Source organism: Cajanus cajan, chromosome 8 (genome assembly GCF_000230855.2).
Source record: "Cajanus cajan strain Asha chromosome 8, NIPB_CcT2T_4, whole genome shotgun sequence".
Lineage (NCBI taxonomy): Eukaryota > Viridiplantae > Streptophyta > Magnoliopsida > Fabales > Fabaceae > Cajanus > Cajanus cajan.
Genome location: NC_138524.1, coordinates 3,035,892 through 3,052,148, shown reverse-complemented (window position 1 = coordinate 3,052,148; position 16,257 = coordinate 3,035,892). Strand labels below are relative to the sequence as shown.

At 36.7% G+C, this 16,257-nt stretch overlaps 2 protein-coding genes across 2 annotated transcripts; one reads left to right on the top strand and one right to left on the bottom strand.

The window, feature by feature from the left end:
• Positions 1–4,483: 4,483 nt before the first annotated feature.
• On the bottom strand, positions 4,484–6,253 carry LOC109799500 (NDR1/HIN1-like protein 13). Its single transcript, XM_083062447.1, has 2 exons — positions 6,218–6,253; positions 4,484–5,853 (listed from the first exon to the last, which is right to left on the bottom strand). Exons 1-2 carry the CDS (start codon positions 6,251–6,253, stop codon positions 5,035–5,037), a joined length of 855 nt encoding a protein of 284 aa, XP_082918573.1. The 3' UTR covers positions 4,484–5,034.
• A 1,641-nt stretch (positions 6,254–7,894) lies between these two features.
• LOC109798443 (uncharacterized) lies at positions 7,895–16,125 on the top strand. The gene is made up of 9 exons (XM_020358740.2): positions 7,895–8,793; positions 9,754–9,995; positions 11,395–11,413; positions 12,161–12,366; positions 13,375–13,484; positions 13,563–13,661; positions 14,710–15,151; positions 15,265–15,354; positions 15,891–16,125. Exons 1-8 carry the CDS (start codon positions 7,946–7,948, stop codon positions 15,351–15,353), a joined length of 2,055 nt encoding a protein of 684 aa, XP_020214329.1. The 5' UTR covers positions 7,895–7,945; the 3' UTR covers position 15,354; positions 15,891–16,125.
• Positions 16,126–16,257: the final 132 nt, after the last annotated feature.

Sequence of the window (16,257 nt, the reverse complement as noted above, 5' to 3'; positions counted from 1 at the left end):
TCCATCAACACCTGTAAATTGAGGAGGATTCCCTTTTCTAAATTCTGACAAGCCCCTATACTCATCAGGTACCTCAACCCTAGCTGCTTCAGCTGTAGCCCGGTTGGTCTCCATCTGAGCTAACAAAGTATTTTGTTGTCCAATAGCAGCAGCAATTTGCTCCATAGCTTGAGCAATCTGTTGCGCATCCACGCCTGAAGAAGGATTAGAATTGTTTCCCCTACCAACCATCCTAATCAAGATGAAAGATCAAGGAACCCATGAGTTTACACTAAAACACATAAGAAATTTCTAATCAAGATCAAGAAACTCATGAAGTTCCTTTCATTTCCACACAACGAAAATGCAACAAGACCATTTCCCATAAACCCTAAAGAGACTTGACCAGCTCTGATACCAAAATTGTAACGACCCACCCTAGGCCGTTACATCAATAACCAACCAAAATAAAATATTATAAAATAAAGAAAATAGAGCAAAAGCCAGCTACGCTAGAGTGTAATTATACAATAACATATAAATTGTTTCCAAAATATATAATATAATCTGCTATAGCAGAGTCATCATCCTTAGTAAAGTTATACAGTAATCCAAAAGATAATATAATATAGACACCCTAGGTGCTGGTCAAGCTCTAAACCTTGCTACTACTCAAAGCAGCTATCAGAAGACTTCTTGCTATCCCAAGCCTACACCTGATCTGCTCCCCCACATAGTGAGATCATCACAGTCCAAACCACATGGAAACATGCAAGGGTTAGCACATATAAAACCAACCATAGTACAATAAAATGAAATATCATTAAACAGATATTTATCCATAATATATATATATATCCGCACCAAGGAAATAAACCTTATAAATAATTATTTCCATGCCAAATATAAATCAAATCTAAAATCCAATGCATACAATCCACACCATTTGTATACATATTCCACATCCAGAAACAAAGTCACACCACTGTATAATTATTCCATGATCTCACACCAACATATCCTCACAATGTTGGCCTCAACACCATCCACCAAGTGTTGACACGCACGCTGAAACATATCAGCAACCCAGGAATCACACCTGACCTCTCATGGAAATATACAGCTGGAATTACGTCGTCACGTAACCCTGGTGATCATGGCCACTTCATCCATCGGTATGACTCGGCCTGGCCCCCATACCGGTAGCAAATAGAATACTTAAAGGAGTACTTCAGAATCCACCTAACATCTGAAGTGGTTTATCATATAACCTTTGGAAAAGTTCCACATTGGAATCCTCACCATGGGATTCCCAATTTCATATTTTTCCAAAGATTATATCCTGATCTCACCAAGAGATCTAATCCATACCATAACCTTACTCCTTTAAGTCCTATTTACTTTTCCAAACCACATACACAGCATATTCCATAATTAAACATAACCATAACCATGCCAATTTGTCAATATAATAATAATATAAATATCCAAAACAACCATCAATTGATCCAAATTATACTATATGAAATGAAAATCTCCACATAAAATAGCATATTAAAATTATACTATTCCTATCATGGTCATACGCACTAGATTAATTTTATAAGCACTACCCTTACTTAGCATACTAGATTAATTTTATAAATGCCACCCTTACTTAGCATACTAGATTAATTTTATAAATGCCACCCTTACTTAGCATACTAGATTAATTTTATAAATGCCACCCTTACTTGTATAAACCTGAACTGAAACTCGGACAGAACCTCCACCTCTCTCCTTAAACAAGAACCGAAACTCGGGCAGAATCTCCTCTTCTCCCTCCTCTTTTTTCTCCCTTGGCAGAACCCCCTCTACTGGATTCTTCTTTCTCTCTCTCCTCTTTCCTCTCTCTTTCTCCCTTTCTCTCTCTTCTTTCTCTCTAAAACTTCACTCTTCAAGTTATGAATTTCCTTCAACCCCTAGCCCCTATTTATAGAAATTTTCGCCACCTAACCCAGAACGGCCCGTTCCGAAAACGGAACGGCCGTTCTGAATCCTTCAGAACAACGTAAAATTTTCGACTGGAACGGCCCCGGAACGGCCCGTTTCGAAACCCAGCAGAACGGCCCGTTCTCCTTTCGGAACGGCCCGTTCTGCAAGGAGAACGCCCCGTTCTCCAATCAGAACGGCCCGTTCTGCAAGGGAAACGCCCCGTTCTCCAAGCAGAACGGCCCGTTCTCCTTTGGAGAACGGCCCGTTCCGGTCCTGTTCTGCACAAACCCAGAACACATATTTTTCTCTTTTGGAACGGCCCGTTCCGCTTTTGGAACAGCCCGTTCCAAAATCCGAAAATACCCCAAAAATTTTAATAAAATTACGAAAATGCCACCGATAATTACTAAAATGCCATCCAATAATAAGATTACAAAAATACCCCTATACCTTTGAAAATTTACGAAAATGCCATAATAATAAAATGGGTATTACAAATTTTAACGAGATATGTCGCCCGAATCCCGACTTTGTTTGGTGAAAGAAAGGACCAGGTTAAAAACTGGCTTTTTAAACAATCGTAATCGCCGAAATTTCGACTATAACCGATTGGAAAATTTTCTAAAATAAAATTTGGCTGAAGTTTTTCAAGTAAGAGTAAAATTACGACAAATAACCGGTTAAATACCGACTCGAACTAAAAGAAGTGATTAATTAGTCGGTTATAAACCGAGTCAAAATGATCAAATGTTGAGTGGAATAATTTCCACGAGATACATTTGGACAACCAATCGGATGAAAGCTGACTTAAATTGAAAGTGGAATATATTTCCAAGCAGCGAATGTGAAGTCTTCCAAGGCAAATCGCCCTGATTCCGACCCCAACATTGAACACCAACTTTTTCTAAAAATGAACGTTTTCCATACCCAGTCGCCCAAATGCCGAGTTCAAAAAATAACAAATTATTCTAAGTTTCTAAGAATATTCTAAGTTAAAACAATCGTCATAATGCTTAGTAAGAAAAACAATAAATTATTCTAAGTTCAAAATGGCATGTGAATCATGTCTCGACCAAATTCCGAGTAGATTAAAAATTATTCTAAATTGGTCAAATTCTGATTTTAGATCAAAAATTCAGTGGGGCCGTGTGAAACCAATTGGTCAAATGCCGATTGGTACAAGTGGAAATTAATTCAAAATTAACCAAGTGATCGGCAACACACCGAATGAAAATTATTGGGAAACCTAAGTTTAAATGTCCTTTAACCATGAGATTAGCCCAACGCCGACTGAAAATTATGTATGAAGAATTTCCAATACTGGAGAAACTTAACCACGCGATCGGCACGATGCTGACTCAAAATGATTGCAAAACTTTTGTTTAAATGCAACTTACCCGCGTCGGCAAATTGCCGAATCAAAAGAAGTTTCCTAAGTTTGGGATAGAATTTAATTGTATGGTTAGCAACAGTAATATGGGAAATATCTAATTCAAAAGGAAACTCAACCACCTAATCGCCCCAAATGCCGATTCGCGTATTTGAAGAGAAGTATATATTTTTATCATGAAAAATATCTTTATCATGAAATTTTATCCATGTGGTCGGCAATGAACTAGAATTCAAATCAACATTAAGCTGTAATTATATGAAAGGATCGGTCAAATTCCGATTCGTAGTCTGGAATCGTCCAAATTCCGGTTAACAATGGTGGGTCGAGTTAGGAATCAATCTTGAATCATAAACTTTGTCTTCGAGTTACTTATACTCGCCCATTCGGATGTTTACCGATCAATCACGAGTTTCATCAATCGAGTTATTTATACTCGCCCAGCCGGACTATTGCCGACAATCACGAGTTTCATCAATCGAGTTATTTATACTCGCCCAGCCGGACTATTGCCGACAATCACGAGTTTCATCAATCGAGTTATTTATACTCGCCCAGCCGGACTATTACCGACAATCACGAGTTTCATCAATCGAGTTATTTGTACTCGCCCAGCCGGACTATTGCCGACAATCACGAGTTTCATCAATCGAGTTATTTATACTCGCCCAGCCGGACTATTGTCGACAATCACGAGTTCTTCGAGTTATTTATACTCGCCCAGCCGGACTATTGCCGACAATCACGAGTTTCATCAATCGAGTTATTTATACTCGCCCAGCCGGACTATTGCCGACAATCACGAGTTCTTCGAGTTATTTATACTCGCCCAGTCGGAGTTTAACTGATCAATCACGAGTTTCATCAATCGAGTTATTTATACTCGCCCAGCCGGACTATTGCCGACAATCACGAGTTCTTCGAGTTATTTATACTCGCCCAGTCGGAGTTTAACCGATCAATCACGAGTTTCGTCAATCGAGTTATTTATACTCGCCTAGCCGGACTATTGCCGACAATCACGAGTTCTTCGAGTTATTTATACTCGCCCAGTCGGAATTTAACCGACAATCACGAGTTTCATCAATCGAGTTATTTATACTCGCCCAGCCGGACTATTGCCGACAATCACGAGTTTCATCAATCGAGTTATTTATACTCGCCCAGCCGGACTATTGCCGACAATCACGAGTTTCATCAATCGAGTTATTTATACTCGCCCAGCCGGACTATTGCCGACAATCACGAGTTCTTCGAGTTATTTATACTCGCCCAGTCGGAGTTTAACCGATCAATCACGAGTTTCATCAATCGAGTTATTTATACTCGCCCAGCCGGACTATTGCCGGCAATCACGAGTTCTTCGAGTTATTTATACTCGCCCAGTCGGAATTTAACCGATCAATCACGAGTTTGCCTACAAGTCAGAATCAATTTGAAAATAATGATTTTTTTTATTTGATGGTACCTCATTACAGAGCAAAGAAGGATCGAATTTTTAGTCTAATGGTCGCGTCTGATGTTGGTGTTAAATTCTACGAGTCTCAGACTCAAAACCTTGTCCCAATCTCTACATTTTCTTCTTTCATCTAAGCTTTCATCACCGAATCCAATTCTAAGATCGAGACGGATTTCCAGCAAAGCCCCTCCGCACGTGCTTGTGTTTAGAAGTTTTGACTTTTTAGTTTGACTTATATTTGGACCTCATTAAAAACTTTGACCACGCCTTCTCTTTCAAGCCGCTGATCAATGCTCGCGCATGTCCTCCAACAGTTCCTCGTACTCCACTCGGAGTCGACGACGGATGCAACCTCGTGATTGTCGGCGGGAACGGTGCCTCTGATTCCGTTGCAGGTGACTCCGGTTCCGACCTTCTTGCTCTTGAGCGAGTCCATCTTCATCTTCACCTTGGTGTCCGTCTGAATCTGAACGGGGAAACCCTTCTTCATCTTCAGACCCGATCTCACACTACTCAAGGAGTCAGTGTCCAGATCCTGCGACCCCGAGAGCACCGCGCGGAGGCTCGTCTGGTAGTTCTTGCCCGAGGAGAACGCCGTCACGGAGCTGTTTTCCACGGGGACGGGGTTCGAGAACACCGTTACGGAGAATGGGTCGTAGAAGAAGACGATGTGGTTGTTGGGGTTCTTGGCGATGAGCGTGAGGTTGAAGAGCGTGTTGAGGTGCGAGGGCGAGTCCGACGGCGTCGTCAGGTTCATCCTCGCAATGCGGAGGTTCGTCACGGAGAATTCAGGGCGGTGGGGACGGTACAATACGTACAGTGCGGCGCTGATAATGGCGGCGAGGAGCACCACGCCGAGCACCATCAGGATGGTCCAGAAGCGGCAGCAGCAACAGAGGTTGCAGTGGGAGCGGCACCGCCTGTGGTAGCGCGATTGCGGCTGGTAAACTTGATGGTTGGGGTTGTAGAGTTGGGACTTGACGGGGCCGACGTTGGCGTTGGTGGCGGGCGCGCCGTTTCCGTTGGGTTTGGAGGTTGGAAGTGGAACTGTCTGTCATCGGAGAGGTTTGACGATTGGTTGAGTGCTCCGCCTCTTGCCATAGTAGGGCGTAGGTTTTTTGTATTTCTTGGGGCGTAGGGAAAGTTTCACCGTAGCCCTACGGTGGGCGCCAAAATGTTCCGGCCACGGGGTGCACTAGGGTTTTTTCCTAGGTCAAACCGCAAAACCAGAGCATTCAAAAGTGTAAATCTGTCGTCCTAGCTCTAGGGTTTTGGGTTTTATACTTTTGCGTTTATGGGCTTCGTGGGCCCCGCGATTTTCGGGATTCTCCTTAACCGCTCTTATCCTGAAGCCATGGGGGTGAGTGGTTGTTAGTCAAGTCGGTATTTTACCGAGAATGCCTTTACAAGGGGACCTGTCGGGAAAACGGCAAATCCCCTCGCGGGTGCATGTAATTGGGGTTAGAACCGAGTTGCCACACCCTGTGACGGTCCAGTCGGGTATTAGACGAGTAGAGGGTCTAGTCGGGATTTTACCTAGACGGTATACTAGTCGGGTTTTTACCTAGACGGTATACTAGTCGGGTTTTCACCTAGACGATACACTAGTCGGGTTTTCACCTAGACGGTACACTAGCCTTCCAGCCCTGAGCCTGAAAGGCGAAAGGGCTTAAGCAACCACTCCTATGAATCGTATCGGAAATAGGCCGGGACGGTACACTTGCCTTCCAGCCTTGAGCCTGAAAGGCGAAAGGGCTTAAGCAACCACTCCTATAAATCGTATCGGAAATAAGCCGGGACGGTACAGAAACATATAACTAATATTATATGTTACAGTGTAGACATCAACACATATTAAATGAGCATGTATTTGAACCAATTTTATGTGATTTCAGGGAGAAAAAAAACCTTTAATATCAAAGATTTTGTATAGAAGATAATTTTATTATTAACATAATATACATCAATTATAATAGATAAAAAATATATTAAATTTATACATTAATTTATAAATATTATATAAACAACTTTTTCTATTTGTATAAATATAATAACAAATTTAAAATATAAATAAAACATTTTTTAAAATATAAAACTAATAAAAATAATATATTATTTTTAATATTTATTATTATATAAAATACATATTAAATAATAAAAAAATCCGTGTTTCGCAAGAATAAGCATATCAGTAAAGAATAGTTAAATAACTATTATTTTATTATTTTAAAGTTGGATAGATAATAGATGACAAATTAAATCTGGAAACTAATCACGTTTTCCATACTTATACGTATTAGAAGAAAAAAGAAAAGTCAAACGAGGAAAAGACCGACTCCAAATGAATGCAGAATGAACCATTTATTTGAAGAATCAAAAGAAATACTTCTCCAACTGAAACGCGTTGGCTCTAGTTCTTCCAACCTCCGACCCACGTGCGTAAAATAAAAAACACAAAACAATATTTCTATTTATATTTATTAACAAAGACGATATATTATAATTAATAATGATAGTATTTTGGGTAAATTTTTTTTTACAAGGAGGGATCATTTTACTCTAGGAATAAGTTTATCTAAATTATTCCGTTCAATAATACATGTTCAACATTAAATTTCAATGATTCAACCGTTTAAATTAAAGTTTTTAATACATAAATTAAATTTGTAAATTTTTAGAAAATTTGAAAATTATTTAATGCTTCATTTAATTAGTTCGAATAATATATAAAATGATTTTATAATTATCAGTCAATTTGAATTAATGAAATGAAGTATCAAATAATTTTAAAATTTTCTAAAAATTTACAAATTTAATTTATGTACTAAAATTTTAATTTAAACAGTTAGATTGTTAAAATTTGATGTAAAACATAAATTATTGAATGAAATAAGTCTAGATAGACTTACTCCTAGAATAAAAGGATCCCTCCTCTTTTTTTATTAAGTTTTATAAAAATATATTTAATTTTGATTACTAAAAAAATAGCTCTATAGATTTAGAAATAATTAAAAAAGTGGGAGGAGAAGTGGAAGAGTAGAGAGTTAATGATAATCGACGTGGTCCGAATTTTGAGGCCAAAAATGTAGCTTCCAATTGCCACAAACCACAATCATAAAAGCCACGACTCTTTCAATTTGTGTATGCAACATAGATGGCACTTTCCACTTGCATTCCCAAGCTTTCAAGGTTACATCCACACTAACAGACGCAAATGCCATTTCTTCTCCATGATTCTCCAACACGCTTCTCTCTGTCCCTGCAACACTAACACCACCGCATTCCCCTTCTCCCGCAGAACCAGGAAGCGCTTATTCTCCCGCAAATTCCGCAGAAAATGGACCCTCCTCTTCTGCGCAGCAATCCCCTCCGACGCTACTCCCAAACACAGCCTCACCAACCGCCCAACCCACGCCCTCAGACGAATCTCAAACCAACTCCAGACCGCCGATTACGACGCCCAATTGCAGCCACAACCGCCCTCGCCGCCGGTTCAATTAGGTTCCACCTTCACCGGCTTCCGCGAGGATCCCATCGTCGATAAGCTGAGGACGCAGCTAGGCGTCATTCACCCGATTCCCTCTCCTCCGATTAACCGCAACGTCGTCGGACTGTTCGTCTTCTTTTTCTTCGTCGGCGTCGTCTTCGACAAGCTCTGGACTTGGCGCCGCGGCAGGGGCAAGAGTGGCGGCGAGGACAGGCTGCGCGGCGCCTGGCCTCAGGTGCCCACGAGCTTCTCGCTGTTTCTGGAGAAGGATTTGCAGCGGAAGGAGTCGGTGGAGTGGGTCAACATGGTGTTGGGGAAGCTCTGGAAGGTGTATAGAGGCGGAATTGAGAATTGGATCATAGGGCTGCTTCAGCCTGTGATTGATAACCTCAAGAAGCCTGATTACGTCCAGCGGGTGGAGATTAAGCAGTTCTCCTTAGGGGATGAACCCTTGTCTGTTAGGAATGTTGAGCGCAGGACCTCTCGCCGGGTCAATGATTTGCAGTAAGTTTGGGTTCTCGTGCGTCTTTGCTTTGTTTTGTTGTCTTCATACGTCTTTCTTTGGAACGAAGAAGCTAAGTTTTCAATCGTAGGAACTGTTCGGATAAAGTTCTGCAGAAGTACTTGTAGGAGAAAAAATAAAATAAAAGAAAATTGAAATAAGTTTTTCCATAAGCTAAAATTAGCTTATGTATAAAAATATGAGAGTTTCTCTACCAAAGATAACTCTAAAAAACACTTCAAACTGGCTCTAAGTTAAAAACAAATTTTAAGAAGTTAATAAGAAAGATCTTCTGCAAATTAACTTATCTATAAATTTTAACTTATGGAGAAACTTATTTTATTTTTCTCCCCTAAAAGTGCTTTTGGAGGAATTTACTTACACAGACTTTTAATGCATTTGGTTTTGAGAAATGGAAAGGAAAGCAATAGAAATTATTACATGGTCTGGAACCATCACATATCCATAGTCTCGACCAATTTTTATGTGATATATAAATGGGATTTTCAATTTAGAAGAAAGAGTTAATAAGACTCGTTGAAGTTAAGATTGGTGGGGACTGTGGAGGTCTTGGACCATATAATAATTTCTCTTATGGCCAACGTCCTATAAGACTGCGGTCGTTGATTGGTTATTGCATGGTAATTGAGAAGAGAGAAAACATGATTTTTGATGGGGAGAAGGTCCACTTGCAGATGCATGAGAGGATCCGGGCTCATTTATATGATAAGCATAGGTTAGCATTTGTTGGTCGGTGGCCTAAAGCTAGTGAAAAGTGGTAACTGTTAGCAATAGTAATATAATGTTGAACTTGGTATTTATGAAGTAATAGCTCAATTTAAAAGTTATGCTGGCTATCAATTATTTAAGCTGGTAATTTTGCTTATTTTGCTTCAATTTAAATGTTTTCAGTTTTGTTATCATATTATTTATGTAAAAAATATTTTCCCTTTGTTATCTAGGTACCAGATAGGCCTTAGGTATACAGGTGGTGCTCGCATGCTGTTAATGCTTTCTCTGAAATTTGGCATAATTCCAATTGTCGTACCTGTTGGTGTTCGAGATTTTGACATTGATGGTGAACTTTGGGTAAAATTAAGACTAATACCAACAGAACCTTGGGTAGGAGCTGTTTCATGGGCTTTTGTTTCACTTCCAAAGATCAAATTTGAATTATCTCCATTCCGTCTGTTCAATTTAATGGGTATGTCATACTTTTATAGATCTAAGAAATTACAAATTATACTCTTTATATTTACTGGTATCTGAATGATTTGGTAAGCAATTCAAGTAAAAAATACTACTATTTTCTAGGAACTTGGTTATGAAAAAAAAAAGTGCAGTGTGAATAACTATGGGAAAATAAAGACGAAGGTAGCCTCAAGCCCTCAAGGCTTATTACTGATTGTTTAGGCAATTTGCTTATGCTTTTTAGTTAATTAATTATTTCTTTCGATATGTACTATATAGACTGCCCCAAGTGTCATACTAGTGATTTTTTATTCCATTCTGTTTTTTATTTTATTATTTTTATTATTTTTTATTTTTATGTTTGATGAAAGCAGAATTACGAAAGTGAAAGGAGTATCATTACCCTGATTTACTCTTTAAGATTCATGAGTGGGGAAAAGATAGAAAGCAGCTCTGACCTTTATTGTTATTCAACGCCTAGTTCCTCTTTATTCTAAAGATATCATATAGGATTACTAATAAAACATTCATGTACTAAAACCTGTTTTCTCCTTCATTTGAAACCTTGCAATTAAGAAATTCTTCAATCTTGAGGGCTAAGCTGACCTTCCTTGTTCCTTCACACAAACTGTTAAGCTGCAATTTTGCACAATGGTTGAGGATGCTAGTTAACACAAAAGCCAGTGATTGTCATCTTACTTCTTAAAACCTTGAGACACAACACTGTATAATCGTATTTTTATGAGTTAATTTTGTGCCAATTTGCTTGGGGCAGCTGCCAGCATATTGATATTGGATTGACTCAGTTTAATTGATGTTGAAAACAGTTCTATAGTTGTTGGGATTCGGGAAGGATATTTTGAACAATTATAAATACTAGTTGGATCACTCCTCTTATGAATATGATTCCTTGACAACAACTTTAGCCAATAAACCCCTGGATACTCCCCTTTCACCACCAACTTCCCCAAAAGCTGTTTGGTTAATGCTCTTGAATAATATAGCACAACCCCATACACGAGCCCTTTCGATTGAATTGGGGACAATGCATACACCCACCTATCTTGTTCTGAAGTACTAATTTTTTTCTGGAATGGGGTGACAATAATGGAATTATTATGGATCATTTGGTTATAGAAACTCTAATACCATGTGAAGAATCAACTATCCTAAAAGCTTAAACAAATAGATAAATGTTTGTGAATAATTTTGTATCTAACATTTGTGTCTCTTTTAACATTCATTTTAATTTTAATAAAACATAAAATTCTACTCATTATTTTTTGTAAGTCAAAGGCAAATCGTATAGTCTCTTTGGATATCAAATATATGTGTATATTTTTGTATGTCTGATATATTGTTACTGACATTTCTGTTATTTTCTTCTTTTGTGCATTCTTGGGCATGGTCAGCAATTCCAGTTCTCTCGATGTAAGTTCCATTTATCTTCTTAATATTTTAATACATTGTATTTGATGCTTGTGAAGCTGTATTTATATGCAATTGTCTGAATGCATTTTGAAAGTGGTACTATTTATATTTTAGAGTATTAGACACATATCTGATGCTGATGTTATTAATTAATAGTTATACTTTGGAAGCTTTAGTTACTCCAGATTAAATATTTATTTTAGTTAACAGTAAATATTTACATTTTTTACAATGACGTGCTTCCTTTGTTTCTCTTTAATAATAGTTGTTCTCTAAGATATTGATGTCAATGTCCCCAAAAGAGATAAAATTAAATGGTTGAAGAACTTTATAGGTTGGTCTTAGAATATTAGGATATATTTGTATTTAGTATTATATTATTTTATATTTCCTAAAATAGGATGATGACACTTGTAGGTTCATCCTTAGTACTATTAAGTTATAAATTTTTATTCCTTTTAACATATGAGATCAATGAAAAATATGAATGTTACTTTCATCTTCTTTATAGCTTTCTTATAGTCCTTTAATGGTAGATTTTAGGAGTAGTGATAGTATAGCTAGTTGCTATCTATCACATTGACGATAATTCTTTAAAGCTTCCATTATCTAGTAAATTTAATCTATTCCAAGCTCTCTTTCATCATTGAAGATTTGTTATCCCAAGATTGTCTGTTAAGATTGTATTTTTTGTTTTTTTTCCTGTCACTAATTGTAATGAAAATTATTCTGGCTTTTCTCTTGTAGGTTTTTGACTAAACTTCTCACTGAAGATTTACCTAGACTATTTGTACGGCCAAAGAAAATTGTTTTGGATTTCCAAAAGGGAAAAGCTGTTGGCCCAGTTGCTGGTGATGTTAAATCTGGAGAAATGCAAGAAGGAAACCAGGATTCTGTGGGTGAACTATCTGTTACTCTTGTGGATGCTCGAAAGCTTTCTTATATTTTCTATGGTAAACTCTATTGTGCTGTATTTTCTATTTAAGTGATTTTTAATTATTATTATTCAGATTTGATTTGTGTATTCTTTGCTTTTTAATATATTTTTCATTTTGTTTAGCTGTCTATTCTCTAATTTATGTTCCGCGAACACACTTTTGTTTTGTCCTCTAATAATCTTGGGTTCATGCAAGGCTTTTTTGTTTGATGTATTAGTGCCAATAAATATGCTACTTCCATGTTGTCCTCATTGCTCTTCGATGTATTCACCCATATTTTAAGTTGGATAATGATAAAATATGATGAATATTCTCTATAGAATAAGTGAAAGAAAGGACAAAAGAGAAAGTTTAAGTAAGCTTTCTGATATAGTTGCCTGCTTAAAACTAGTGTTACATCAACTATTTTGTATTTGTCCTAGAAAATACTAAAAAAAAAAGAAGAAGATAATTATTGAAGTAAATGTTAAGTTGATATTCATTAAATATATACATTTCTAAATTAAGCCTGAACGAAATTTAGGTTTTCCTGGAACTTTAGTTTTTATACCTTAGCAATCAAGTAAACGTAGTTGATGATTTATCCAGCATATTATTTTCATTTACAATGACGAACTTTTTAACATAACTGCAACATTTTAGAGTTTTGGCTTTTATTTTATTCATACCTAATTTTTTTGGTAATTGTATTATTAGTATCGGTTTAACCCATATATTGATTATTGAGCTATTGTGATTTGTGACTGTTTAGTGAAATATTGTGTTCTCTCTATATATGGTCTCTCCTTTATTCACTCTCTTATTTGTAAAACCGTCTTGTTTACAACCATGTTGTATACTGATAATGATTTTAGTTTGTTGACAATAAAAGTAGAATTTGGTTATGTGTACTTGGTTTTGCCCTATCTGGTTTTTTTTCTTACCACTTTTAGTTTCAATAGAAAATTGAGTTATCAATGCTATATTGGTATGCAATATATATGCTCCATTGCCTACCATAATTTTTGTTCTGCTTTTCTCCAGGCAAGACAGATCCTTATGTTATTCTTAGCCTCGGAAATCAAGTTATACGAAGCAAAAAGAACAGTCAAACCACTGTAATTGGACCCCCTGGAATGCCAATTTGGAATCAGGTGTCACTTTTGGATTCCCCAATTCATCTTTAGTGTTCCATTTCTATATTATCGTACTAATGGGTTCTATTTCTACAGGATTTTCATATGCTTGTTTCCAACCCTAAAAAACAGAAGTTATCTATCCAAGTTAAGGACGCTCTAGGATTTGCAGATTTGACTATTGGTACCGGAGAGGTATGTACTATGCACAATATTATTTGTCTTTTAGTGAAGATTTATTCCCCTTTTTCTCTATTTAATAGTTTATACTTCTTTCACAGTCTTCAACATATAGATACAGTTAGCTTTTGGTTTTTGTTTTGGATTTCGTTGCTTACATTCTAGTCAACCTTTCATTTATACTGCTGCTTGTTAGCAATATCAAGGGTGTGTCTTTTAAATATCTTTCCACCGGACAGTATGGTTCATGTTTGTACGTTTTAATTTAGGGGGTGTTTGGTACATGGAGAATTTTTCATGCCTGGGAATAATAAGTCTTAGGAATCATGAAAATCTATTTGGTTGGTCATAAATATTTCTAGAAATGTTTATAAATGTTACCTGAGAATTAAGGATTTTTATTGCATTAAATAAACAAATAAAATAACATGTCACTTTTATCACATTAAAACTTTATTTTTACCTTGAGAAAATTAGTTTCCCATCTCATCCACAAGAATAATATGCAACCATTCCCGGGAAACAATGTTTACTTGGAGTGTTATTTTTTAAATAACAAACCAAACGTGAGAAAGTAACATTTCTGATATCAGATTATCGGGAAAGTAAGAACTTCATGTGTACAAAACGTCCCTTTAGTGTTGTTTTACAGTGTTTGGTTGGAGGGGATTTTATAAACTTTTCTTGTTTGGTTCACTTTTTAGGAGGGGAAGGAAGGGGAATAAAGGGGAGCAAAACTCCTCCTAAACTAAATTTTAAACCATATTTTGTGTAATGTCCAAAATATCCTTATTTATGTTTTTAAATTTAAAATTATAAGGATGCAAAGGTAAATGTGTTTTTAAATCCCCCTCCTCCCTTGTGAACCAAACAAAAAAGAGTTACCTCCCCTCCCCACCCTTAAAGGTAGTCTTATTTACTTTCATGTTTTTTTTTTAGATTGGGCAAAATTTCATCTGTCATATTGTGTCTGTGTTGGAAGTTGCATAAAAAAAATATATGGCATGTCAGAGTTAATTTTGCATTTTTCCCTGTGTTTATGCTTAGTTGAAAATGTTTTCAGGTTGATTTGGGATCTCTTAAAGACACTGTACCAACAGACAGAATTGTGGTTTTACAAGGAGGTTGGGGATTTTTAGGGAAGCGCTCTTCTGGGGAAATATTACTTCGGCTAACATATAAAGCATATGTGGAGGATGAGGAAGATGATAAAACTGTGCTGGATTCCATTGACACCGATGCTTCTGATGATGAATTGTCTGATTTAGAGGCAAATGTCACTAATGAGAAGGATGAAAGATATTCTATGTATGAAACAGAGTCATTTATGGATGTTTTGGCAGCATTAATTGTTAGCGAAGAATTTCAGGGGATAGTAGCATCTGAAACAGGGTTTAGCAAAGCTTTGGATAATGGCTCAAATGCTGGGCCTAAAGTGTCAAAATCTTCAGTCCCCAATGCTGAACCAATTCCTGCTAGTTCTGATAATTCTGAAGGCTCTGGAGGTATCATTATCTTGTAATATCTAATTGAACCTTTTATAATATGTATTATCTGTAGGTTTATAGATTTAAAAGCATCTTGTGTTCATGATGACAATTAAAACTTCCAATTGCAGGGTCAGCTTTATTTTGGCTTGCTGTGATTACTAGCATATCTCTACTAATTGCTCTCAATATCGGGGGTTCCAGTCTATTCAATCCTTAAGGTGGTGTTCTGCTGTTTGGAATATCATTGCTTGCCAACTTCGTTATACTAATGATATGCTTTTTATTTCTCGTGTTATGACCAACTGTATTATATCTGAGATGTTTGCCTTGTAGTAATTATTAATTTCAAAGCTTTCTTCTAGAGGAAGAACTTAGTGTTTTATCTGGTTTTGCAATTGGCTAGTCGTCTTTATTTAGTCTTCGATAAAACACCAGGTAATTTTACTAGATAGAATATTAAATTGAAATATAATTTTTTGGAAATAAAACAATTTGCTGTCAAAAGCTCCCTCTTGCACTGATGGACTGCGCTTTGGAATACACATCATCAATACTGTCAAAATATTTGTATGGGTGGATGATAATTGAGGTAGTATTGTAGATGATTGCTTGGAAATAATGTCAGTTCGTGTTGCAATGTTGTGAGCACTTCTAATGAAATTGTCAAGCTACTTACATGTTATATTCATAATTCTCCTTGTGTTCCTTTGCTCTTGAGGGTGCTAATTTATCTTCTTTTTTTTTCTCTTGACAGGTGGAGCAGTAAATATAATTAGATATTTTTCCTCTATTCATTATTACAGTGTTTGTATATTCATATTCATGAGTACTTACCATTGAGGAAAGCATATACCGGCGGCGCATATTTTTGGCTTCGTTTTGTGAAAGCCACAAATTTTAGTTCACCTTCAAAGTTGTATTAATTGTCTATATGCAAACGTTTTGTTTTATACTCGGCAATAATAAAATAGAATAACAGGTTTATTTTATCGGCCAAAACACTTTTTCTTTTACTGATAAATCACGTCATTCCCATACACGATGAAGAATGACGAAAAATCCTCATTTTATTAATTAATGCTTTTGGTGTTGTAGTGGTAAAACCTTTTGATAGAATCATA